The 25558-nt window shown below is 33.5% G+C and overlaps 2 protein-coding genes and 1 pseudogene across 2 annotated transcripts; all 3 read left to right on the top strand.

Moving 5' to 3' along the window:
- Nucleotides 1-2874: 2874 nt before the first annotated feature.
- LOC128200043 (uncharacterized) lies at nucleotides 2875-7757 on the top strand (annotated as a pseudogene).
- A 3027-nt stretch (nucleotides 7758-10784) lies between these two features.
- LOC128200038 (uncharacterized) lies at nucleotides 10785-15753 on the top strand. The gene is made up of 2 exons (XM_052891985.1): nucleotides 10785-10897; nucleotides 14625-15753. The coding sequence occupies exon 2, from the start codon at nucleotides 14633-14635 to the stop codon at nucleotides 15647-15649; it is 1017 nt and encodes a 338-aa protein (XP_052747945.1). The 5' UTR covers nucleotides 10785-10897; nucleotides 14625-14632; the 3' UTR covers nucleotides 15650-15753.
- Nucleotides 15754-18885: 3132 nt separating this feature from the next.
- LOC128200039 (uncharacterized) lies at nucleotides 18886-23593 on the top strand. Its single transcript, XM_052891986.1, has 2 exons — nucleotides 18886-18969; nucleotides 22465-23593. The coding sequence occupies exon 2, from the start codon at nucleotides 22473-22475 to the stop codon at nucleotides 23487-23489; it is 1017 nt and encodes a 338-aa protein (XP_052747946.1). The 5' UTR covers nucleotides 18886-18969; nucleotides 22465-22472; the 3' UTR covers nucleotides 23490-23593.
- The last annotated feature ends 1965 nt before the right edge of the window (nucleotides 23594-25558 follow it).

Raw genomic sequence — 25558 nt, forward strand, 5'->3', positions numbered from 1 at the left:
ACCATTAAATTTAAATCGTGAATCCTATTATTAACAAGGAATTACATAGAAGGAGTGATAAAATTGTCAATTCATAGCAGGCTAGTGTACAGAAAATATATGTTATACTGCCGAATAACCCTACCGAATTCAGATACAAACTGCTTGCACATACTTTTTGTATAAACTGTGTCGAATACTTATTAGTAATGTAAAATTTGTCATTGACAAATAATTGACATATCAAACATTTTCTATACACTAGCCTGCTATGAATTGAGAAAATAGCAACTGATGGTGTATCTTTCGTCCTCATTTTACTATTTATATTTGCATAAGAAGAAAGGAGGCACCCATATGATTTACAGCTTGTGTAACTTAGAAACATACACTTGCTTTAAAAAACATGAATTTATCCTGAAAAATTGTATCAATTTTGTTACTAAATAAATATTTTTTTCATTTTTTTTTCATAGTATATCTCACGTCCTCTTTTTGATAATAATATTAACATAAGAAAAAAAGAAGCAACCATATGATTTACAGTATTTATTTTATCATTTCTCATAGGATACTTTATATTCCCAGATCTGACCTAGTGTTATGAAACCAAATATATATTTGCTTTAAACAGACATTTAACCTAATAACGGCCATGTAACAGAACTTTCGGCATCTGTTTCCATATATTAATAAGGATACAAAACTAATGTTTGTGATTATTAAGATTAAAGAAAAAATAAATTTAAAGTAAACCTGTGAAATAAAAAAAGAAAAAAATATAAATAAATTTAGTGGCGTTTTATTTCCCACTTGCAAACTCCACGTGTATGAAGTCGCGGTGATCTGCCAGTGGTCGCAGTTTCAATTCCTGTACATTACATACATTTAAATTCACGTGTATGTGTGTTTGTTTTGGTTTGGGTTATAGTTTGAAACTTGATGGCGCGATTTAATGTGTCCAATTTGATTTATTTATTTAAATATTATTTTTAACTAACAACAAAACTAATAATTTTGTGTTTTATTATCCACTTGCAAACTTCGTGTATTCGCGTGTGGGCGATGGAGGTGGGTGAGTCGCGGGCAAAAGCTAGTTAATAAATAAAATTAACTTTTTAAGTTTTTTGGCTTTTTATTTATTTACTAGCGACCCCCGGCTTAGCACGGGTGCTAAGCCGGGTTTGTGTAACTTTAAAACACATTTTGTTGTTTCATTTGATTTTGAAACCACGATTTTGTTCTTTCATTCAAATTTTGAAAATAAGAGAACAAATAAAATGGACTACTTATGGATAAAACATCGAGATAAAACATACACCAGTTTTAAACAATTTTAAATTTTTTACTGAACTAGGTGTAATTTTACAGTATTCCATATCAGTTTAGTGTTAACCTAGTGTTATTCACAGTTTGGGAGTCGAACGGTTTTTTTATGAGTGAAAATGGTATGACAACCCCGCCCGCGCTAACGGGATACGCTGGCGGAGCACCAGTGAAGGGTGATAGATGAGAATGAAAACAGGCCAGTTAGCCCATCATGATGAATTCATCAGGAATTAACCATGATAGTTTCCAGGGGGAACCACGAGGAGGTCGACCTGGTTGGGTATATTGCCTACTAACAATCCCTTTCCCCCGCGCGCCGAACGGTTAACACTAGTTTTTTATTTTAAGTTTACATCGTTTTTTATTTCATATCTCACTTTGTTTTATTTTTAAACATGTAACAAAGCTTTGTATTATCATATATACTATATATATTATTCTATAAACACGTACAGATTTCTTGATGGATGATAATGGAATGGTGGCCCCTCCTGCGCTATTTATAAATGCTGGTGAGTAATAATAATTACAATTATAAACTTACTAAAAATATCAAAAACTAGACCTTAAAAAATATTTAGAGATAAAAAATTTCAAGTTTAATTTTCTAACGAAGTTATTAAGAATATCCAAAATTGTAAGAAATTCTTAGAAAATATGTAAGAAAAGGAGGAGAATAAGAAAATAAAGAAATGAATAGTTGAGTAAACTAAAAGCAAATTATGGTGTTATAGAAAGAAAATTATAAAGAGCAACACATCGATTGGTATACAAAATATTATAAATACAAAAGACTTGCATAAAATGAAATTATTTCTATCCGTAATATTACTGAAATAAAGTTCATTTTAGAAAATAACGTACCTTTTGTCAATGGACAACAAGATGTTATATATTTTTATACGAAAACTGAACAGGTAAATTCTGAATTGAAACTTCAAGCAAAACTGTTAATATCAGCGTCAAATATCCGCGTGGTACATAGTAATTGACTTATTAAATATTGAATAAAATATATTCTGTTTAGTAATATCGTTTTATTAAAATCTATTTATGTTTTACAACACAGAGCTCTGAGAAATTGTTCGGATCGATACCCGCTACTGATTTTCAGCGTCGTACAACCGCCACAAACTAAAGTTTCATCCCAACCATCTGGATAACTGGTGGTCTTCAACCGTGCGTTTTTCAGGGGACTTTCTTCCACGTGCAACCATTCTTTGGAATCAACTTCCAAGAGCAGTATTTCCGAACCGATACGATATCATAACCTTTAAAAAAAAGAGCATATTCCTTTTTAAAAGGCCGGCAGAACACCTGCAATGCCTTTAGTGCGATGCAATGCGAGTGATCATGGGCGGCGATAGTCACTTAGCATCAGGTGAGCAGTATGCTCTTTTGCCCTGTATTATAAAAATAGATATTTATGTATAAACTCCACTGATTGATAAGTGTGATTTAAACGCTTTCTACTTGATAATATAAACAATGATAATACAACCAATTGATATCATCACCTATTATTATATAATTATATTTACTCGAAAAAGCTAATTCCCCTTATCTCGCAGCTACCCGTGACGATATTTATTTGCGAATGACCCCCGATTGCAACTAGTCCGTGTCAGATCACTGTACTGGTAAGTCAAATTTTCCATAAAGAAACACTACTCTGTATAAACAGAGTCCAATATTTTAAATATTAGCATCCACTTTCATAATTCGTCTCCTGTTCTCGAAAAATTAAGAGAAGACTTCTAGAATTGATATATAGTTATTAATAAATTGTAGACTTGTTAGAGGCCCTGAATTACTTGTATAACCCTCCGTCAACTCCGTCAAATGTGTTTTTTTCTGCACACTGTCAACCGTCACGGACGATATCGTCCTAGATGATAATTTGACCTACTTAAAGTGTAGGGAGAAATTCCAAAAAAAATTCAGGGAATATGTCCTAGATTTCTTTTTGCAGTTTTCATAGTTTTTGACTTAAATGCGTTACCATCTGGTGAAATAAAATTTTGTACAACTCTACAAAAAGTAAAAGATTTCACTAAATAATCGATATCTTGGATATGAATTAGTTTTAAGAAGAAATATTTTGGAAATTTATTCTTTATATAAGCGCCTTTCACAACCTTGCCGGTGAGGTACGCGCGTGTGTAAGTTTTATTTACAAAGAGGTTCAAGGCCCCATCCTTTTTTTCTTACAAAAATGTGCATCAGGTCCAAACTTGGCACGAACAATATTGTCCTATACGGTTGGCGAAAGGTTAATAATATTAATATTTTTCAAAATAGTGCAATTTTTTCTTGTATAATTCAACTGAATACTGAAACCAAAAGCTCTCTTAGTAAATAATAATTAAAAAGCAAACGATTTATTAAGCACAATGCTTTTTTGACTTCAATAAATTTCAATAAATAATAAATTTTGCAATTAGTAATGATTGTGACCCGCAAACAAATTTACTTCGTTTGTGACAATACCAGTTATTTTGATCTGAAAACTAGACTACTGGACCGATTATGATAAAGTTTCTATAAGACCAATCTGTAAGTATGTCCTTTCAGATAAAAAAAGAATTTTTGAAAACGGTTTAAAACTAAAGGAGTTATGAGGTAACAAATGTAAAACAAATTACAACTAAGTTAAAAACATCCTTCTTTTTGAAGTTGGTTGAAAAAATATAATGATCACCAGTTTTTTGCAAGAACTTGTGCTTTTTCAAGTAGTCTTTCTCTTCTAGTTTTCGAACACTTTGTACACGGAGATTTCAGAAGTAGGAGAACCAATAAAATTTTAAAGTTTATAAGTTACGTCTTCAGGAAAACAACTTTGAAAACCGTACCCAATTGGTTGAACAGTTTTTACATAATGCCAGACCAGAAATATTATATATATAATGGCTGCCAAGGCGACTAAGTGAGGGCGAGAGATAGGCAGCAACGTGCCTCTTGGAACACATTCAAAGCCTAACTGCGGTTGTCAATCCACCAACCGAGCATGGCAACTGCTGGCAATACCCTCTATGGGTCCTCCTCTTCTTCTCACAGTTCTTATGTTCACCAGTGGATAGTTAAAAACAGATGTGGTGATAAGATATATATATTCTCTATAAATATGAGAGTTTAAGAAAGCAACCCTCAATAGAACACGCCCATGCCAAATAGCATGCATAGTTTGTCTTTCATTATTTTCAAGTATCTTGCTTCTAATTCTACTTTCTTCTTTATTTTGCCCTATATTTTATCTTTTTAGTTTATTTTTTTTCATAAATGCCTCTCAAATGTAATTTTAACTTATACATACAAGGGCTCCAATCATGCCCAATTAACCCTTCTTTGCATGATTTTTCTTATTTGTAAAATAAATCAAGGTAATATATATAATTCATGTTCAAAATTAAAGGAAAAATTGTTAAAAAAATAAATTTGACAGCTTTTTTTTCTGCAAGGGACATTAAAAAGGTATCCAGACACGATCAACTTAAAGTGAACTTGTTATTTTATATAATTTTTGGCCATTCAATGTTATGGATGGAAATTTCCACTATAATGCAAAGAAGGGTTAAAGATTATGTTTTATGAGAGCTGTCGAGTCACTCCTTCGAACGCAATTGCATTTGGAGGGATTGCTAATGAAACATAGCTTACTATCCGACTCGAACCACTGAAACTGTATAGAGACGTTACATCTCTATGCATCTTTTATACAATTTATCATGAGAAGTGTTCTGAGGAATTGTTCAAATTGATACCTGCTGCTGATTTTCACCACCAAACAACCCGCCACAAACTAAATTTCCATCCCAACCATCTGAATGAGTGGCGGTCCTCCACCGTGCGTTTTTCAAAGACAGTGTTCTTTTACACACATCCTCGCTTTGGAATCAACTTCCAGCAGCAGTATTTCCGAACCAATACGACATCATAACCTTCAAGACAAGAGCATATTCCTTGTTAAAAGACCGGCAGCACACCTGCAATGCCTCTGGTGTTGTGCGTGATCATGGGCGGCGGTAGTCATTTACCATCAAGTGAGCCGTATGCTCGTTTACCTCTTGTGTTGTAATAAAAAAAGCTTTTCTACTACTTATAATATTTGAAAGACATTTGGTAAGGCCATGTATCATGTTCGCATGTATCCAATGCTCAAGATCTGTATGTATTAGCGCCAAATAGAAGGGCATGCATACTTTTTTGATGGATGAAAATGGTATGGTAGTAAGGGTGATAGATGATAATGAAAACAGGCCAGTTAGCCCATCATGATGAATTCAATAGGAATTAACCATGATAGTTCCCAGGGAGAACCGCGAGGAGGTCGACCTGGTTGGGTATATTGCTAGCAATGGGATTCTCAGTCTCCATTACTAACAATCCCTTTCCCCCAGAGCATGCATACTGTGATATACGAGTGTAGCAGCATCCTGAAATATTACTCTATTCTGTGCCCATGATTATAAGACATGACGTCAAAACATAATTAATAGAAGTTTAAATTTAAGATGAAATGAGATTTTAGTTCGCGACGAAACATTACCTATAGCTCTGTAGTTAATTTTTTTTCTATCTGTAACAATTTTACCTCACCTCTACCAATACCGACCAGCAACTAGAATCGATTGACGAAAACAAAATTAACGCGAGCGAAGCCACGGGCAAAAACTAATTGTATTATCTTAGCAAAATGTCTGTTATTTCACTAATTAATTAAATATATACATTTAATGCTATATTTAACGAAATTGATGACAAAATTGTTGTCCGTAAATATGATAATATTGTAGGTATTGGATAAATTCAAAACATTATTACAGGTCGCACGGGTCGAGCTGCAGAGATAAACGTGCAGATAAACATACATTTTTAGTTAATAACACATAACGAAATGCATACATTTATTAATAAACTGTACTGTACTGTGTTGTTTTACCAATTTTATACTAATTAGTGTCAGCCGTTAACTGTCCACTGCTAAATATAGCCTACCTCATAAGAGACAATTTGCCAGTAGTTGCCACATGTTTAATTATTTCGCATTGAACACTCCTCATTCTCAAATAATTGTAACTAAATTTGAATTGAAACCAATAAAACTTTGTGTGTCTTTATAATTTTTATATTTGTACATACAGAAGAACTTCATAAAAGTATTTGTTTAATTGTCGTCGTTCCAAACCTATTTTTGATCATTGTAGGAAGTCAATGAATGCAGCGAGTAACGTAAAACTGTACTTACTGGAGAAATAAAAGAGACCTACAATGCAACAATTTTTGTTCCATTTATAAGTCCATTCAATAAAATTCAATTCAAATCAACAATGTTTAATTTCAACTTAATTCTCTTTATTTCAGTTACGAAAATGATTATTTTAACAACTATCACTGTGACGCTACTTTTGTCATCGGCGACCACCGCCATCGGGGCCCCGAGCAGCAATGAAGATGAATTAACTATCATCACAGAAGACTTCTTCCCTGACAGCTTAATCAAATACACAGGCGCATATGACATTTTCAAATAAGTCGTACCACTCAATGCTCTAAACTTCGCAAAAGATTCTGATGACTCTTCACCGGAAAGTGATGATGGCACAGGTGTCATATTCTTTGTAGAAGCAGAATTAGATGACAAAGGCAACAAGGATTACAAAGGCCTGTACGTCCTTAGAAACGGAAAAGGAACGAAACTTCTAGAAAACGGTAGAGATGCCGTAGCAGTCAACGATGATTCTAAAACAGTCTACCTCGCCGCTTCTGATGGACTTTATGTTTATAATTATAAAGAAAACAAGGCAGATAAGTACGGAACTCTCACAGACAATATCATTGATATTGAAAAAGAAAACTCAAGTAATGTATTATACATAGTTACGGATAAACATGAAGTTTATAAAGTGACAGATGAAGGTACTAAGAAGACCAAAGTTGAGAAAATAAAGAACGCACAACAATTAGTGTTGGATTATTCTGATAATATTTATTACTATGGCGAAGATAAGCAGCCTTACGTGATAAATGCAGAGGAGTCAAGAAATTCGTAGGTCTACCAGAGAATCCTACATCGGTCACATTAATCAAACCTCCATTCGTTATGGAAGATTGTGTACCGTTTGTCTCTGATGACAAGGTTTATTATTTAAACGCAAACGGAACAAGTCAGCTCTCCGAATTCCAGTTGAAAGTAAAGCCCACTGCATACGGCATGGAGGCTGCACTAATTGATTATTTCGCCTACAAGAAGCATATATACGAGGTAAACCTATTGGCGATAATTGTAGGAGAAATTAAAGACTTTGTGGAGGTAAATTTCCTTAAGGATAAAGCAAGTTCTATTCAATCTATAGCCACACGCTCCAGAAGTGGTTTGCACCCATAAATCACTGACGATGATGATGATGATGTTTTCTCTGTTATTAATAAACATGAAACATCCAAAATAATTGTTTTGTTTCAATTAAAATAAATAATTTATGATTTTCATTCAATTTGTTTCCTAACTAGTTGTAATCCGCAGCTTCACCCATGTGAATCAATGTCTTTCCTGAGTTAGGACCCATACCCAATTTTATTCAAATTCATTTAATAGTGACTTAGTTATGTTTTTTTTTTTTTTATACAACTTAGAATGGCAACAAGCTGACGGCCCACCTGATGGAAAATGGGAACCGTCGCCTGACAAGACATAGACATGAGCAATACCATGGACATAACAGAGTATACTGTTTCGCCCATGATACCCCTCATGCGTTACCATCCCTAAGAACTAACTAATGCCATAAAAATACCATAAACCATTAAATTTAAATCGTGAATCCTATTATTTAACAAGGAATTACATAGAAGGAGTGATAAAATTGTCAATTCATAGCAGGCTAGTGTACAGAAAATATATGTTATACGGCCGTATAACCCTACCAAATTCAGATACAAACTGCTTGCATACTTTTTGTATAAACTGTGTCGAATATATAATCTAGTAATGTAAAATTTGTCATTGACAAATAATTGACATATCAAACATTTTCTATACACTAGCCTGCTATGAATTGAGAAAAATAGCAACTGATGGTGTATCTTTCGTCCTCATTTTACTATTTATATTTGCATAAGAAGAAAGGAGGCACCCATATGATTTACAGTATTTACTTTATTATTTCTTCTATAGATTATACACATAGGATACTTTATATTCCCAGATCTGACATAGTGTGATGAAACCAAATATATATTTGCTTTAAACAGACATTTAACATAATAACGCCATGTAACAGAACTTTTCGGCATCTGTTTCCATATATTAATAAGGATACAAAACTAATGTTTGTGATTATTAAGATTAAAGAAAAAATAAATTTAAAGTAAACCTGTGAAATAAAAAAAGAAAACAATTATAAATAAATTTAGTGGCGTTTTATTTCCCACTTGCAAACTCCACGTGTATGAAGTCGCGGTGATCTGCCAGTGGTCGCAGTTTCAATTCCTGTACATTACATACATTTAAATTCATGTGTATGTGTGTTTGTTTTGTTTGGGTTATAGTTTGAAACTTGATGGCGCGATTTAATGTGTCCAATTTGATTTATTTATTTAAATATTATTTTTAACTAACAACAAAACCACGATTTTGTGTTTTATTATCCACTTGCAAACTTCACGTGTATTCGCGTGTGGGCGATGGAGGTGGGTGAGTCGCGGGCAAAAGCTAGTTAATAAATAAAATTCACTTTTTTAAGTTTTTTGGCTTTTTATTTATTTACTAGCGACCCGCCCCGGCTTAGCACGGGTGCTAAGCCGGGTTTGTGTAACTTTAAAACACATTTTGTTGTTTCATTTGATTTTGAAACCACGATTTTGTTCTTTCATTCAAATTTTGAAAATAAGAGAACAAATAAAATGGACTACTTATGGATAAAACATCGAGATAAAACATACACCAGTTTTAAACAATTTTAAATTTTTTACTGAACTAGGTGTAATTTTACAGTATTCCATATCAGTTTAGTGTTAACCTAGTGTTATTCACAGTTTGGGAGTCGAACGGTTTTTTTATGGGTGAAAATTGTATGGTAACCCCGCCCGCGCTAACGGGATACGCTGGCGGAGCACCAGTGAAGGGTGATAGATGAGAATGAAAACAGGCCAGTTAGCCCATCATGATGAATTCATCAGGAATTAACCATGATAGTTTCCAGGGGGAACCACGAGGAGGTCGACCTGGTTGGGTATATTGCCTACTAACAATCCCTTTCCCCGGCGCCGAACGGTTAACACTAGTTTTTTATTTTAAGTTTACATCGTTTTTTATTTCATATCTCACTTTGTTTTATTTTTAAACATGTAACAAAGCTTTGTATTATCATTTATACAATATATTATTCTATAAACACGTACAGATTTCTTGATGGATGATAATGGAATGGTGGCCCCTCCTGCGCTATTTATAAATGCTGGTGAGTAATAATAATTACAATTATAAACTTACTAAAAATATCAAAAACTAGACCTTAAAAAATATTTAGAGATAAAAAATTTCAAGTTTAATTTTCTAACGAAGTTATTAAGAATATCTAAAATTGTAAGAAATTCTTAGAAAATATGTAAGAAAAGGAGGAGAATAAGAAAATAAAGAAATGAATAGTTGAGTAAACTAAAAGCAAATTATGGTGTTATAGAAAGAAAATTATAAAGAGGAACACATCGATTGGTATACAAAATATTATAAATACAAAAGACTTGCATAAAATGAAATTATTTCTATCCGTAATATTACTGAAATAAAGTTCATTTTAGAAAATAACGTACCTTTTGTCAATGGACAACAAGATGTTATATATTTTTATACGAAAACTGAACAGGTAAATTCTGAATTGAAACTTCAAGCAAAACTGTTAATATCAGCGTCAAATATCCGCGTGGTACATAGTAATTGACTTATTAAATATTGAATAAAATATATTCTGTTTAGTAATATCGTTTTATTAAAATCTATTTATGTTTTACAACACAGAGCTCTGAGAAATTGTTCGGATCGATACCCGCTACTGATTTTCAGCGTCGTACAACCGCCACAAACTAAAGTTTCATCCCAACCATCTGGATAACTGGTGGTCTTCAACCGTGCGTTTTTCAGGGGACTTTCTTCCACGTGCAACCATTCTTTGGAATCAACTTCCAAGAGCAGTATTTCCGAACCGATACGATATCATAACCTTTAAAAAAAAGAGCATATTCCTTTTTAAAAGGCCGGCAGAACACCTGCAATGCCTTTAGTGCGATGCAATGCGAGTGATCATGGGCGGCGATAGTCACTTAGCATCAGGTGAGCAGTATGCTCTTTTGCCCCCTGTATTATAAAAATAGATATTTATGTATAAACTCCACTGATTGATAAGTGTGATTTAAACGCTTTCTACTTGATAATATAAACAATGATAATACAACCAATTGATATCATCACCTATTATTATATAATTATATTTACTCGAAAAAGCTAATTCCCCTTATCTCGCAGCTACACGTGACGATATTTATTTGAGAATGACCCCCGATTGCAACTAGTCCGTGTCAGATCACTGTACTGGTAAGTCAAATTTTCCATAAAGAAACACTACTCTGTATAAACAGAGTCCAATATTTTAAATATTAGCATCCACTTTCATAATTCGTCTCCTGTTCTCGAAAAATTAAGAGAAGACTTCTAGAATTGATATATAGTTATTAATAAATTGTAGACTTGTTAGAGGCCCTGAATTACTTGTATAACCCTCCGTCAACTCCGTCAAATGTGTTTTTTTCTGCACACTGTCAACCGTCACGGACGATATCGTCCTAGATGATAATTTGACCTACTTAAAGTGTAGGGAGAAATTCCAAAAAAAATTCAGGAATATGTCCTAGATTTCTTTTTGCAGTTTTCATAGTTTTTGACTTAAATGCGTTACCATCTGGTGAAATAAAATTTTGTACAACTCTACAAAAACCGTAATTTCTAAGATTTCACTAAATAATCGATATCTTGGATATGAATTAGTTTTAAGAAGAAATATTTTGGAAATTTATTCTTTATATAAGCGCCTTTCACAACCTTGCCGGTGAGGTACGCGCGTGTGTAAGTTTTATTTACAAAGAGGTTCAAGGCCCCATCCTTTTTTTCTTACAAAAATGTGCATCAGGTCCAAACTTGGCACGAACAATATTGTCCTATACGGTTGGCGAAAGGTTAATAATATTAATATTTTTCAAAATAGTGCAATTTTTTCTTGTATAATTCAACTGAATACTGAAACCAAAAGCTCTCTTAGTAAATAATAATTAAAAAGCAAACGATTTATTAAGCACAATGCTTTTTTGACTTCAATAAATTTCAATAAATAATAAATTTTGCAATTAGTAATGATTGTGACCCGCAAACAAATTTACTTCGTTTGTGACAATACCAGTTATTTTGATCTGAAAACTAGACTACTGGACCGATTATGATAAAGTTTCTATAAGACCAATCTGTAAGTATGTCCTTTCAGATAAAAAAATAAATTTTGAAAACGGTTTAAAACTAAATGAGTTATGAGGTAACAAATGTAAAACAAATTACAACTAAGTTGAGAACATCCTTCTTTTTGAAGTTGGTTGAAAAAATATAATGATCACCAGTTTTTTGCAAGAACTTGTGCTTTTTCAAGTAGTCTTTCTCTTCTAGTTTTCGAACACTTTGTACACGGAGATTTCAGAAGTAGGAGAACCAATAAAATTTTAAAGTTTATAAGTTACGTCTTCAGGAAAACAACTTTGAAAACCGTACCCAATTGGTTGAACAGTTTTTACATAATGCCAGACCAGAAATATTATATATATAATGGCTGCCAAGGCGACTAAGTGAGGGCGAGAGATAGGCAGCAACGTGCCTCTTGGAACACATTCAAAGCCTAACTGCGGTTGTCAATCCACCAACCGAGCATGGCAACTGCTGGCAATACCCTCTATGGGTCCTCCTCTTCTTCTCACAGTTCTTATGTTCACCAGTGGATAGTTAAAAACAGATGTGGTGATAAGATATATATATTCTCTATAAATATGAGAGTTTAAGAAAGCAACCCTCAATAGAACACGCCCATGCCAAATAGCATGCATAGTTTGTCTTTCATTATTTTCAAGTATCTTGCTTCTAATTCTACTTTCTTCTTTATTTTGCCCTATATTTTATCTTTTTAGTTTATTTTTTCATAAATGCCTCTCAAATGTAATTTTAACTTATACATACAAGGGCTCCAATCATGCCCAATTAACCCTTCTTTGCATGATTTTTCTTATTTGTAAAATAAATCAAGGTAATATATATAATTCATGTTCAAAATTAAAGGAAAAATTGTTAAAAAAATAAATTTGACAGCTTTTTTTTCTGCAAGGGACATTAAAAAGGTATCCAGACACGATCAACTTAAAGTGAACTTATTATTTTATATAATTTTTGGCCATTCAATGTTATGGATGGAAATTTCCACTATAATGCAAAGAAGGGTTAAAGATTATGTTTTATGAGAGCTGTCGAGTCACTCCTTCGAACGCAATTGCATTTGGAGGGATTGCTAATGAAACATAGCTTACTATCCGACTCGAACCACTGAAACTGTATAGAGACGTTACATCTCTATGCATCTTTTATACAATTTATCATGAGAAGTGTTCTGAGGAATTGTTCGAATTGATACCTGCTGCTGATTTTCACCACCAAACAACCCGCCACAAACTAAATTTCCATCCCAACCATCTGAATGAGCGGCGGTCCTCCACCGTGCGTTTTTCAAAGACAGTGTTCTTTTACACACATCCTCGCTTTGGAATCAACTTCCAGCAGCAGTATTTCCGAACCAATACGACATCATAACCTTCAAGACGAGAGCATATTCCTTGTTAAAAGACCGGCAGCACACCTGCAATGCCTCTGGTGTTGTGCGTGATCATGGGCGGCGGTAGTCATTTACCATCAAGTGAGCCGTATGCTCGTTTACCTCTTGTGTTGTAATAAAAAAAGCTTTTCTACTACTTATAATATTTGAAAGACATTTGGTAAGGCCATGTATCATGTTCGCATGTATCCAATGCTCAAGATCTGTATGTATTAGCGCCAAATAGAAGGGCATGCATACTCTTTTTTGATGGGTGAAAATGGTATGGTAGTAAGGGTGATAGATGATAATGAAAACAGGCCAGTTAGCCCATCATGATGAATTCAATAGGAATTAACCATGATAGTTCCCAGGGAGAACCGCGAGGAGGTCGACCTGGTTGGGTATATTGCTAGCAATGGGATTCTCAGTCTCCATTACTAACAATCCCTTTCCCCCAGAGCATGCATACTGTGATATACGAGTGTAGCAGCATCCTGAAATATTACTCTATTCTGTGCCCATGATTATAAGACATGACGTCAAAACATAATTAATAGAAGTTTAAATTTAAGATGAAATGAGATTTTAGTTCGCGACGAAACATTACCTATAGCTCTGTAGTTAATTTTTTTTCTATCTGTAACAATTTTACCTCACCTCTACCAATACCGACCAGCAACTAGAATCGATTGACGAAAACAAAATTAACGCGAGCGAAGCCACGGGCAAAAACTAATTGTATTATCTTAGCAAAATGTCTGTTATTTCACTAATTAATTAAATATATACATTTAATGCTATATTTAACGAAATTGATGACAAAATTGTTGTCCGTAAATATGATAATATTGTAGGTATTGGATAAATTCAAAACATTATTACAGGTCGCACGGGTCGAGCTGCAGAGATAAACGTGCAGATAAACATACATTTTTAGTTAATAACACATAACGAAATGCATACATTTATTAATAAACTGTACTGTACTGTGTTGTTTTACCAATTTTATACTAATTAGTGTCAGCCGTTAACTGTCCACTGCTAAATATAGCCTACCTCATAAGAGACAATTTGCCAGTAGTTGCCACATGTTTAATTAGTTCGCATTGAACACTCCTCATTCTCAAATAATTGTAACTAAATTTGAATTGAAACCAATAAAACTTTGTGTGTCTTTATAATTTTTATATTTGTACATACAGAAGAACTTCATAAAAGTATTTGTTTAATTGTCGTCGTTCCAAACCTATTTTTGATCATTGTAGGAAGTCAATGAATGCAGCGAGTAACGTAAAACTGTACTTACTGGAGAAATAAAAGAGACCTACAATGCAACAATTTTTTGTTCCATTTATAAGTCCATTCAATAAAATTCAATTCAAATCAACAATGTTTAATTTCAACTTAATTTCTTTATTTCAGTTACGAAAATGATTATTTTAACAACTATCACTGTGACGCTACTTTTGTCATCGGCGACCACCGCCATCGGGGCCCCGAGCAGCAATGAAGATGAATTAACTATCATCACAGAAGACTTCTTCCCTGACAGCTTAATCAAATACACAGGCGCATATGACATTGTCCAATTAGTCGTACCACTCAATGCTCTAAACTTCGCAAAAGATTCTGATGACTCTTCACCGGAAAGTGATGATGGCACAGGTGTCATATTCTTTGTAGAAGCAGAATTAGATGACAAAGGCAACAAGGATTACAAAGGCCTGTACGTCCTTAGAAACGGAAAAGGAACGAAACTTCTAGAAAACGGTAGAGATGCCGTAGCAGTCAACGATGATTCTAAAACAGTCTACCTCGCCGCTTCTGATGGACTTTATGTTTATAATTATAAAGAAAACAAGGCAGATAAGTACGGAACTCTCACAGACAATATCATTGATATTGAAAAAGAAAACTCAAGTAATGTATTATACATAGTTACGGATAAACATGAAGTTTATAAAGTGACAGATGAAGGTACTAAGAAGACCAAAGTTGAGAAAATAAAGAACGCACAACAATTAGTGTTGGATTATTCTGATAATATTTATTACTATGGCGAAGATAAGCAGCCTTACGTGATAAATGCAGAGGGAGTCAAGAAATTCGTAGGTCTACCAGAGAATCCTACATCGGTCACATTAATCAAACCTCCATTCGTTATGGAAGATTGTGTACCGTTTGTCTCTGATGACAAGGTTTATTATTTAAACGCAAACGGAACAAGTCAGCTCTCCGAATTCCAGTTGAAAGTAAAGCCCACTGCATACGGCATGGAGGCTGCACTAATTGATTATTTCGCCTACAAGAAGCATATATACGAGGTAAACCTATTGGCGATAATTGTAGGAGAAATTAAAGACTTTGTGGAGGTAAATTTCCTTAAGGATAAAGCAAGTTCTATTCAATCTATAGCCACACGCTCCAGAAGTGGTTTGCACCCATAAATCACTGACGATGATGATGATGATGTTTTCTCTGTTATTAATAAACATGAGACATCCAAAATAATTGTTTTGTTTCAATTAAAATAAATAATTTATGATTTTCATTCAATTTGTTTCCTAACTAGTTGTAATCCGCAGCTTCACCCATGTGAATCAATGTCTTTCCTGAGTTAGGACCCATACCCAATTTTATTCAAATTCATTTAATAGTGACTTAGTTATGTTTTTTTTTTTTTTTATACAACTTAGAATGGCAACAAGCTGACGGCCCACCTGATGGAAAATGGGAACCGTCGCCTGACAAGACATAGACATGAGCAATACCATGGACATAACAGAGTATACTGTTTCGCCCATGATACCCCTCATGCGTTACCATCCCTAAGAACTAACTAATGCCATAAAAATACCATAAACCATTAAATTTAAATCGTGAATCCTATTATTTAACAAGGAATTACATAGAAGGAGTGATAAAATTGTCAATTCATAGCAGGCTAGTGTACAGAAAATATATGTTATACGGCCGTATAACCCTACCGAATTCAGATACAAACTGCTTGCATACTTTTTGTATAAACTGTGTCGAATATATAATCTAGTAATGTAAAATTTGTCATTGACAAATAATTGACATATCAAACATTTTCTATACACTAGCCTGCTATGAATTGAGAAAAATAGCAACTGATGGTGTATCTTTCGTCCTCATTTTACTATTTATATTTGCATAAGAAGAAAGGAGGCACCCATATGATTTACAGTTTTTATTTCATCATTCCTTCTGTGTAATTCCTTGCTCTTAGAAACATACACTTGCTTTAAAAAACATTGTGAATTTATCCTGAAAAAATTGTATCAATTTTGTTACTAAATAATTTTTTTTTTATTTTTTATTTTCATAGTATATCTCACGTCCTCTTTTTGATAATAATATTAACATAAGAAAAAAAGAAGCAATCATATGATTTACAGTATTTATTTTATCATTTCTTCTATAGATTATACACATAGGATACTTTATATTCCCAGATCTGACATAGTGTGATGAAACCAAATATATATTTGCTTTAAACAGACATTTAACATAATAACGGCCATGTAACAGAACTTTTCGGCATCTGTTTCCATATATTAATAAGGATACAAAACTAATGTTTGTGATTATTAAGATTAAAGAAAAAATAAATTTAAAGTAAACCTGTGAAATAAAAAAAAAAAAAATATAAATAAATTTAGTGGCGTTTTATTTCCCACTTGCAAAATCCACGTGTATGAAGTCGCGGTGATCTGCCAGTGGTCGCAGTTTCAATTCCTGTACAATACATACATTTGAATTAATGTGTATGTGTGTTTGTTTTGCTTTGGGTTATAGTTTGAAACTAGATGGCGCGATTTAATGTGTCCAATTTGATTTATTTATTTAAATATTATTTTTAACTAACAACAAAACCACGATTTTGTGTTTTATTATCCACTTGCAAACTTCACGTGTATTCGCGTGTGGGCGATGGAGGTGGGTGAGTCGCGGGCAAAAGCTAGTTAATAAATAAAATTCACTTTTTTAAGTTTTTTGGCTTTTTATTTATTTACTAGCGACCCGCCCCGGCTTAGCACGGGTGCTAAGCCGGGTTTGTGTAACTTTAAAACACATTTTGTTGTTTCATTTGATTTTGAAACCACGATTTTGTTCTTTCATTCAAATTTTGAAAATAAGAGAACAAATAAAATGGACTACTTATGGATAAAACATCGAGATAAAACATACACCAGTTTTAAACAATTTTAAATTTTTTACTGAACTAGGTGTAATTTTACAGTATTCCATATCAGTTTAGTGTTAACCTAGTGTTATTCACAGTTTGGGAGTCGAACGGTTTTTTTATGGGTGAAAATGGTATGGTAACCCCGCCCGCGCTAACGGGATACGCTGGCGGAGCACCAGTGAAGGGTGATAGATGAGAATGAAAACAGGCCAGTTAGCCCATCATGATGAATTCATCAGGAATTAACCATGATAGTTTCCAGGGGGAACCACGAGGAGGTCGACCTGGTTGGGTTAACGAACGGTTAAACTTTGTATTATCACTTTGTTTTATACAATATATTATTTTATACAATATACACGTACAGATTTCTTGATGGATGATAATGGAATGGTGGCCCCTCCTGCACTATTTATAAATGCTGGTGAGTAATAATAATTACAATTATAAACTTACTAAAAATATCAAAAACTAGATCTTAAAAAATATTTAGAGATAAAAAATTTCAAGTTTAATTTTCTAACGAAGTTATTAAGAATATCCAAAATTGTAAGAAATTCTTAGAAAATATGTAAGAAAAGGAGGAGAATAAGAAAATAAAGAAATGAATAGTTGAGTAAACTAAAAGCAAATTATGGTGTTATAGAAAGAAAATTATAAAGAGGAACACATCGATTGGTATACAAAATATTATAAATACAAAAGACTTGCATAAAATGAAATTATTTCTATCCGTAATATTACTGAAATAAAGTTCATTTTAGAAAATAACGTACCTTTTGTCAATGGACAACAAGATGTTATATATTTTTATACGAAAACTGAACAGGTAAATTCTGAATTGAAACTTCAAGCAAAACTGTTAATATCAGCGTCAAATATCCGCGTGGTACATAGTAATTGACTTATTAAATATTGAATAAAATATATTCTGTTTAGTAATATCGTTTTATTAAAATCTATTTATGTTTTACAACACAGAGCTCTGAGAAATTGTTCGGATCGATACCCACTACTGATTTTCAGCGTCGTACAACCGCCACAAACTAAAGTTTCATCCCAACCATCTGGATAACTGGTGGTCGTCAACCGTGCGTTTTTCAGGGAACTTTCTTCCACGTACAACCATTCTTTGGAATCAACTTCCAAGAGCAGTATTTCCGAACCGATACGATATCATAACCTTTAAAAAAAAGAGCATATTCCTTTTTAAAAGGCCGGCAGAACACCTGCAATGCCTTTAGTGCGATGCAATGCGAGTGATCATGGGCGGCGATAGTCACTTAGCATCAGGTGAGCAGTATGCTCTTTTGCCCCCTGTATTATAAAAATAGATATTTATGTATAAACTCCACTGATTGATAAGTGTGATTTAAACGCTTTCTACTTGATAATATAAACAATGATAATACAACCAATTGATATCATCACCTATTATTATATAATTATATTTACTCGAAAAAGCTAATTCCCCTTATCTCGCAGCTACCCGTGACGATATTTATTTGCGAATGACCCCCGATTGCAACTAGTCCGTGTCAGATCACTGTACTGGTAAGTCAAATTTTCCATAAAGAAACACTACTCTGTATAAACAGAGTCCAATATTTTAAATATTAGCATCCACTTTCATAATTCGTCTCCTGTTCTCGAAAAATTAAGAGAAGACTTCTAGAATTGATATATAGTTATTAATAAATTGTAGACTTGTTAGAGGCCCTGAATTACTTGTATAACCCTCCGTCAACTCCGTCAAATGTGTTTTTTTCTGCACACTGTCAACCGTCACGGACGATATCGTCCTAGATGATAATTTGACCTACTTAAAGTGTAGGGAGAAATTCCAAAAAAAATTCAGGGAATATGTCCTAGATTTCTTTTTGCAGTTTTCATAGTTTTTGACTTAAATACGTTACCATCTGGTGAAATAAAATTTTGTACAACTCTACAAAAACCGTAATTTCTAAGATTTCACTAAATAATCGATATCTTGGATATGAATTAGTTTTAAGAAGAAATATTTTGGAAATTTATTCTTTATATAAGCGCCTTTCACAACCTTGCCGGTGAGGTACGCGCGTGTGTAAGTTTTATTTACAAAGAGGTTCAAGGCCCCATCCTTTTTTTCTTACAAAAATGTGCATCAGGTCCAAACTTGGCACGAACAATATTGTCCTATACGGTTGGCGAAAGGTTAATAATATTAATATTTTTCAAAATAGTGCAATTTTGTCTTGTATAATTCAACTGGAGACTGAAACCAAAAGCTCTCTTAGTAAATAATAATTAAAAAGCAAACGATTTATTAAGCACAATGCTTTTTTGACTTCAATAAATTTCAATAAATAATAAATTTTACAATTAGTAATGATTGTGACCCGCAAACAAATTTACTTCGTTTGTGACAATACCAGTTATTTTGATCTGAAAACTAGACTACTGGACCGATTATGATAAAGTTTCTATAAGACCAATCTGTAAGTATGTCCTTTCAGATAAAAAAAGAATTTTTGAAAACGGTTTAAAACTAAAGGAGTTATGAGGTAACAAATGTAAAACAAATTACAACTAAGTTGAGAACATCCTTCTTTTTGAAGTTGGTTGAAAAAATATAATGATCACCTGTTTTTTGCAAGAACTTGTGCTTTTTCAAGTAGTCTTTCTCTTCTAGTTTTCGAACACTTTGTACACGGAGATTTCAGAAGTAGGAGAACCAATAAAATTTTAAAGTTTATAAGTTACGTCTTCAGGAAAACAACTTTGAAAACCGTACCCAATTGGTTGAACAGTTTTTACATAATGCCAGACCAGAAATATTATATATATAATGGCTGCCAAGGCGACTAAGTGAGGGCGAAAGATAGGCAGCAACGTGCCTCTTGGAACACATTCAAAGCCTAACTGCGGTTGTCAATCCACCAACCGAGCATGGCAACTGCTGGCAATACCCTCTATGGGTCCTCCTCTTCTTCTCACAGTTCTTATGTTCACCAGTGGATAGTTAAAAACAGATGTGGTGATAAGATATATATATTCTCTATAAATATGAGAGTTTAAGAAAGCAACCCTCAATAGAACACGCCCATGCCAAATAGCATGCATAGTTTGTCTTTCATTATTTTCAAGTATCTTGCTTCTAATTCTACTTTCTTCTTTATTTTGCCCTATATTTTATCTTTTTAGTTTATTTTTTTCATAAATGCCTCTCAAATGTAGTTTTAACTTATACGTACAAGGGCTCCAATCATGCCCAATTAACCCATTTTTGCATGATTTTTCTTATTTGTAAAATAAATCAAGGTGATATAATTCATGTTCAAAATTAAAGGAAAAATTGTTAAAAAAATAAATTTGACAGCTTTTTTTTCTGCAATGGACATTAAAAAGGTATCCAGACACGATCAACTTAAAGTGAACTTGTTATTTTATATAATTTTTGGCCATTCAATGTTATGGATGGAAATTTCCACTATAATCCAAAGAAGGGTTAAAGATTATGTTTTATGAGAGCTGTCGAGTCACTCCTTCGAACGCAATTGCATTTGGAGGGATTGCTAATGAAACATAGCTTACTATCCGACTCGAACCACTGAAATTGTATAGAATCGTTACATCTCTATGCATCTTTTATACAATTTATCATGAGAAGTGTTCTGAGGAATTGTTCAAATTGATACCTGCTGCTGATTTTCACCACCATACAACCCGTCACAAACTAAAGTTCCATCCCAACCATCTGAATAAGTGGCGGTCCTCCACCGTGCGTTTTTCAAAGACAGTGTTCTTTTACACACATCCTCGCTTTGGAATCAACTTCCAGCAGCAGTATTTCCGAACCAATACGACATCATAACCTTCAAGACAAGAGCATATTCCTTGTTAAAAGACGAAAGATGAAAATGGTATGGTAGTAAGGGTGATAGATGATAATGAAAACAGGCCAGTTAGCCCATCATGATGAATTCAATAGGAATTAACCATGATAGTTCCCAGGGAGAACCGCGAGGAGGTCGACCTGGTTGGGTATATTGCTAGCAATGGGATTCTCAGTCTCCATTACTAACAATCCCTTTCCCCCAGAGCATGCATACTGTGATATACGAGTGTAGCAGCATCCTGAAATATTACTCTATTCTGTGCCCATGATTATAAGACATGACGTCAAAACATAATTAATAGAAGTTTAAATTTAAGATGAAATGAGATTTTAGTTCGCGACGAAACATTACCTATAGCTCTGTAGTTAATTTTTTTTCTATCTGTAACAATTTTACCTCACCTCTACCAATACCGACCAGCAACTAGAATCGATTGACGAAAACAAAATTAACGCGAGCGAAGCCACGGGCAAAAACTAATTGTATTATCTTAGCAAAATGTCTGTTATTTCACTAATTAATTAAATATATACATTTAATGCTATATTTAACGAAATTGATGACAAAATTGTTGTCCGTAAATATGATAATATTGTAGGTATTGGATAAATTCAAAACATTATTACAGGTCGCACGGGTCGAGCTGCAGAGATAAACGTGCAGATAAACATACATTTTTAGTTAATAACACATAACGAAATGCATACATTTATTAATAAACTGATGCAATTTTAGTTTTACCAATTTTATAATAATTAGTAATTAATATCAGCCGTTAACTGTCCACTGCTAAATATAGCCTACCTCATAAGAGACAATTTGCCAGTAGTTGCCACATGTTTAATTAGTTCGCATTGAACACTCCTCATTCTCAAATAATTGTAACTAAATTTGAATTGAAACCAATAAAACTTTGTGTGTCTTTATAATTTTTATATTTGTACATACAGAAGAACTTCATAAAAGTATTTGTTTAATTGTCGTCGTTCCAAACCTATTTTTGATCATTGTAGGAAGTCAATGAATGCAGCGAGTAACGTAAAACTGTACTTACTGGAGAAATAAAAGAGACCTACAATGCAACAATTTTTTGTTCCATTTATAAGTCCATTCAATAAAATTCAATTCAAATCAACAATGTTTAATTTCAACTTAATTCTCTTTATTTCAGTTACGAAAATGATTATTTTAACAACTATCACTGTGACGCTACTTTTGTCATCGGCGACCACCGCCATCGGGGCCCCGAGCAGCAATGAAGATGAATTAACTATCATCACAGAAGACTTCTTCCCTGACAGCTTAATCAAATACACAGGCGCATATGACATTGTCCAATTAGTCGTACCACTCAATGCTCTAAACTTCGCAAAAGATTCTGATGACTCTTCACCGGAAAGTGATGATGGCACAGGTGTCATATTCTTTGTAGAAGCAGAATTAGATGACAAAGGCAACAAGGATTACAAAGGCCTGTACGTCCTTAGAAACGGAAAAGGAACGAAACTTCTAGAAAACGGTAGAGATGCCGTAGCAGTCAACGATGATTCTAAAACAGTCTACCTCGCCGCTTCTGATGGACTTTATGTTTATAATTATAAAGAAAACAAGGCAGATAAGTACGGAACTCTCACAGACAATATCATTGATATTGAAAAAGAAAACTCAAGTAATGTATTATACATAGTTACGGATAAACATGAAGTTTATAAAGTGACAGATGAAGGTACTAAGAAGACCAAAGTTGAGAAAATAAAGAACGCACAACAATTAGTGTTGGATTATTCTGATAATATTTATTACTATGGCGAAGATAAGCAGCCTTACGTGATAAATGCAGAGGGAGTCAAGAAATTCGTAGGTCTACCAGAGAATCCTACATCGGTCACATTAATCAAACCTCCATTCGTTATGGAAGATTGTGTACCGTTTGTCTCTGATGACAAGGTTTATTATTTAAACGCAAACGGAACAAGTCAGCTCTCCGAATTCCAGTTGAAAGTAAAGCCCACTGCATACGGCATGGAGGCTGCACTAATTGATTATTTCGCCTACAAGAAGCATATATACGAGGTAAACCTATTGGCGATAATTGTAGGAGAAATTAAAGACTTTGTGGAGGTAAATTTCCTTAAGGATAAAGCAAGTTCTATTCAATCTATAGCCACACGCTCCAGAAGTGGTTTGCACCCATAAATCACTGACGATGATGATGATGATGTTTTCTCTGTTATTAATAAACATGAGACATCCAAAATAATTGTTTTGTTTCAATTAAAATAAATAATTTATGATTTTCATTCAATTTGTTTCCTAACTAGTTGTAATCCGCAGCTTCACCCATGTGAATCAATGTCTTTCCTGAGTTAGGACCCATACCCAATTTTATTCAAATTCATTTAATAGTGACTTAGTTATGTTTTTTTTTTTTATACAACTTAGAATGGCAACAAGCTGACGGCCCACCTGATGGAAAATGGGAACCGTCGCCTGACAAGACATAGACATGAGCAATACCATGGACATAACAGAGTATACTGTTTCGCCCATGATACCCCTCATGCGTTACCATCCCTAAGAACTAACTAATGCCATAAAAATACCATAAACCATTAAATTTAAATCGTGAATCCTATTATTTAACAAGGAATTACATAGAAGGAGTGATAAAATTGTCAATTCATAGCAGGCTAGTGTACAGAAAATATATGTTATACGGCCGTATAACCCTACCAAATTCAGATACAAACTGCTTGCATACTTTTTGTATAAACTGTGTCGAATATATAATCTAGTAATGTAAAATTTGTCATTGACAAATAATTGACATATCAAACATTTTCTATACACTAGCCTGCTATGAATTGAGAAAAATAGCAACTGATGGTGTATCTTTCGTCCTCATTTTACTATTTATATTTGCATAAGAAGAAAGGAGGCACCCATATGATTTACAGTTTTTATTTCATCATTCCTTCTGTGTAATTCCTTGCTCTTAGAAACATACACTTGCTTTAAAAAACATTGTGAATTTATCCTGAAAAAATTGTATCAATTTTGTTACTAAATAAATTTTTTTTTTTTTTTTTTTTCATAGTATATCTCACGTCCTCTTTTTGATAATAATATTAACATAAGAAAAAAAGAAGCAATCATATGATTTACAGTATTTATTTTATCATTTCTTCTATAGATTATACACATAGGATACTTTATATTCCCAGATCTGACATAGTGTGATGAAACCAAATATATATTTGCTTTAAACAGACATTTAACATAATAACGGCCATGTAACAGAACTTTTCGGCATCTGTTTCCATATATTAATAAGGATACAAAACTAATGTTTGTGATTATTAAGATTAAAGAAAAAATAAATTTAAAGTAAACCTGTGAAATAAAAAAAGAAAAAAATATAAATAAATTTAGTGGCGTTTTATTTCCCACTTGCAAACTCCACGTGTATGAAGTCGCGGTGATCTGCCAGTGGTCGCAGTTTCAATTCCTGTACATTACATACATTTGAATTCATGTGTATGTGTGTTTGTTTTGCTTTGGGTTATAGTTTGAAACTAGATGGCGCGATTTAATGTGTCCAATTTGATTTATTTATTTAAATATTATTTTTAACTAACAACAAAACCACGATTTTGTGTTTTATTATCCACTTGCAAACTTCACGTGTATTCGCGTGTGGGCGATGGAGGTGGGTGAGTCGCGGGCAAAAGCTAGTTAATAAATAAAATTCACTTTTTTAAGTTTTTTGGCTTTTTATTTATTTACTAGCGACCCGCCCCGGCTTAGCACGGGTGCTAAGCCGGGTTTGTGTAACTTTAAAACACATTTTGTTGTTTCATTTGATTTTGAAACCACGATTTTGTTCTTTCATTCAAATTTTGAAAATAAGAGAACAAATAAAATGGACTACTTATGGATAAAACATCGAGATAAAACATACACCAGTTTTAAACAATTTTAAATTTTTTACTGAACTAGGTGTAATTTTACAGTATTCCATATCAGTTTAGTGTTAACCTAGTGTTATTCACAGTTTGGGAGTCGAACGGTTTTTTTATGGGTGAAAATGGTATGGTAACCCCGCCCGCGCTAACGGGATACGCTGGCGGAGCACCAGTGAAGGGTGATAGATGAGAATGAAAACAGGCCAGTTAGCCCATCATGATGAATTCATCAGGAATTAACCATGATAGTTTCCAGGGGGAACCACGAGGAGGTCGACCTGGTTGGGTATATTGCCTACT

Source organism: Galleria mellonella, unplaced genomic scaffold (genome assembly GCF_026898425.1).
Source record: "Galleria mellonella isolate WM207_F2 unplaced genomic scaffold, CSIRO_AGI_GalMel_v1 utg146, whole genome shotgun sequence".
Classification (NCBI taxonomy): domain Eukaryota; kingdom Metazoa; phylum Arthropoda; class Insecta; order Lepidoptera; family Pyralidae; genus Galleria; species Galleria mellonella.

Excerpts from the sequence above, each read along its gene's own strand:
- LOC128200038 (XM_052891985.1), top strand. The coding sequence starts at position 14,633 with ATGATTATTTTAACAACTATCACTGTGACGCTACTTTTGTCATCGGCG.
- LOC128200039 (XM_052891986.1), top strand. The coding sequence starts at position 22,473 with ATGATTATTTTAACAACTATCACTGTGACGCTACTTTTGTCATCGGCG.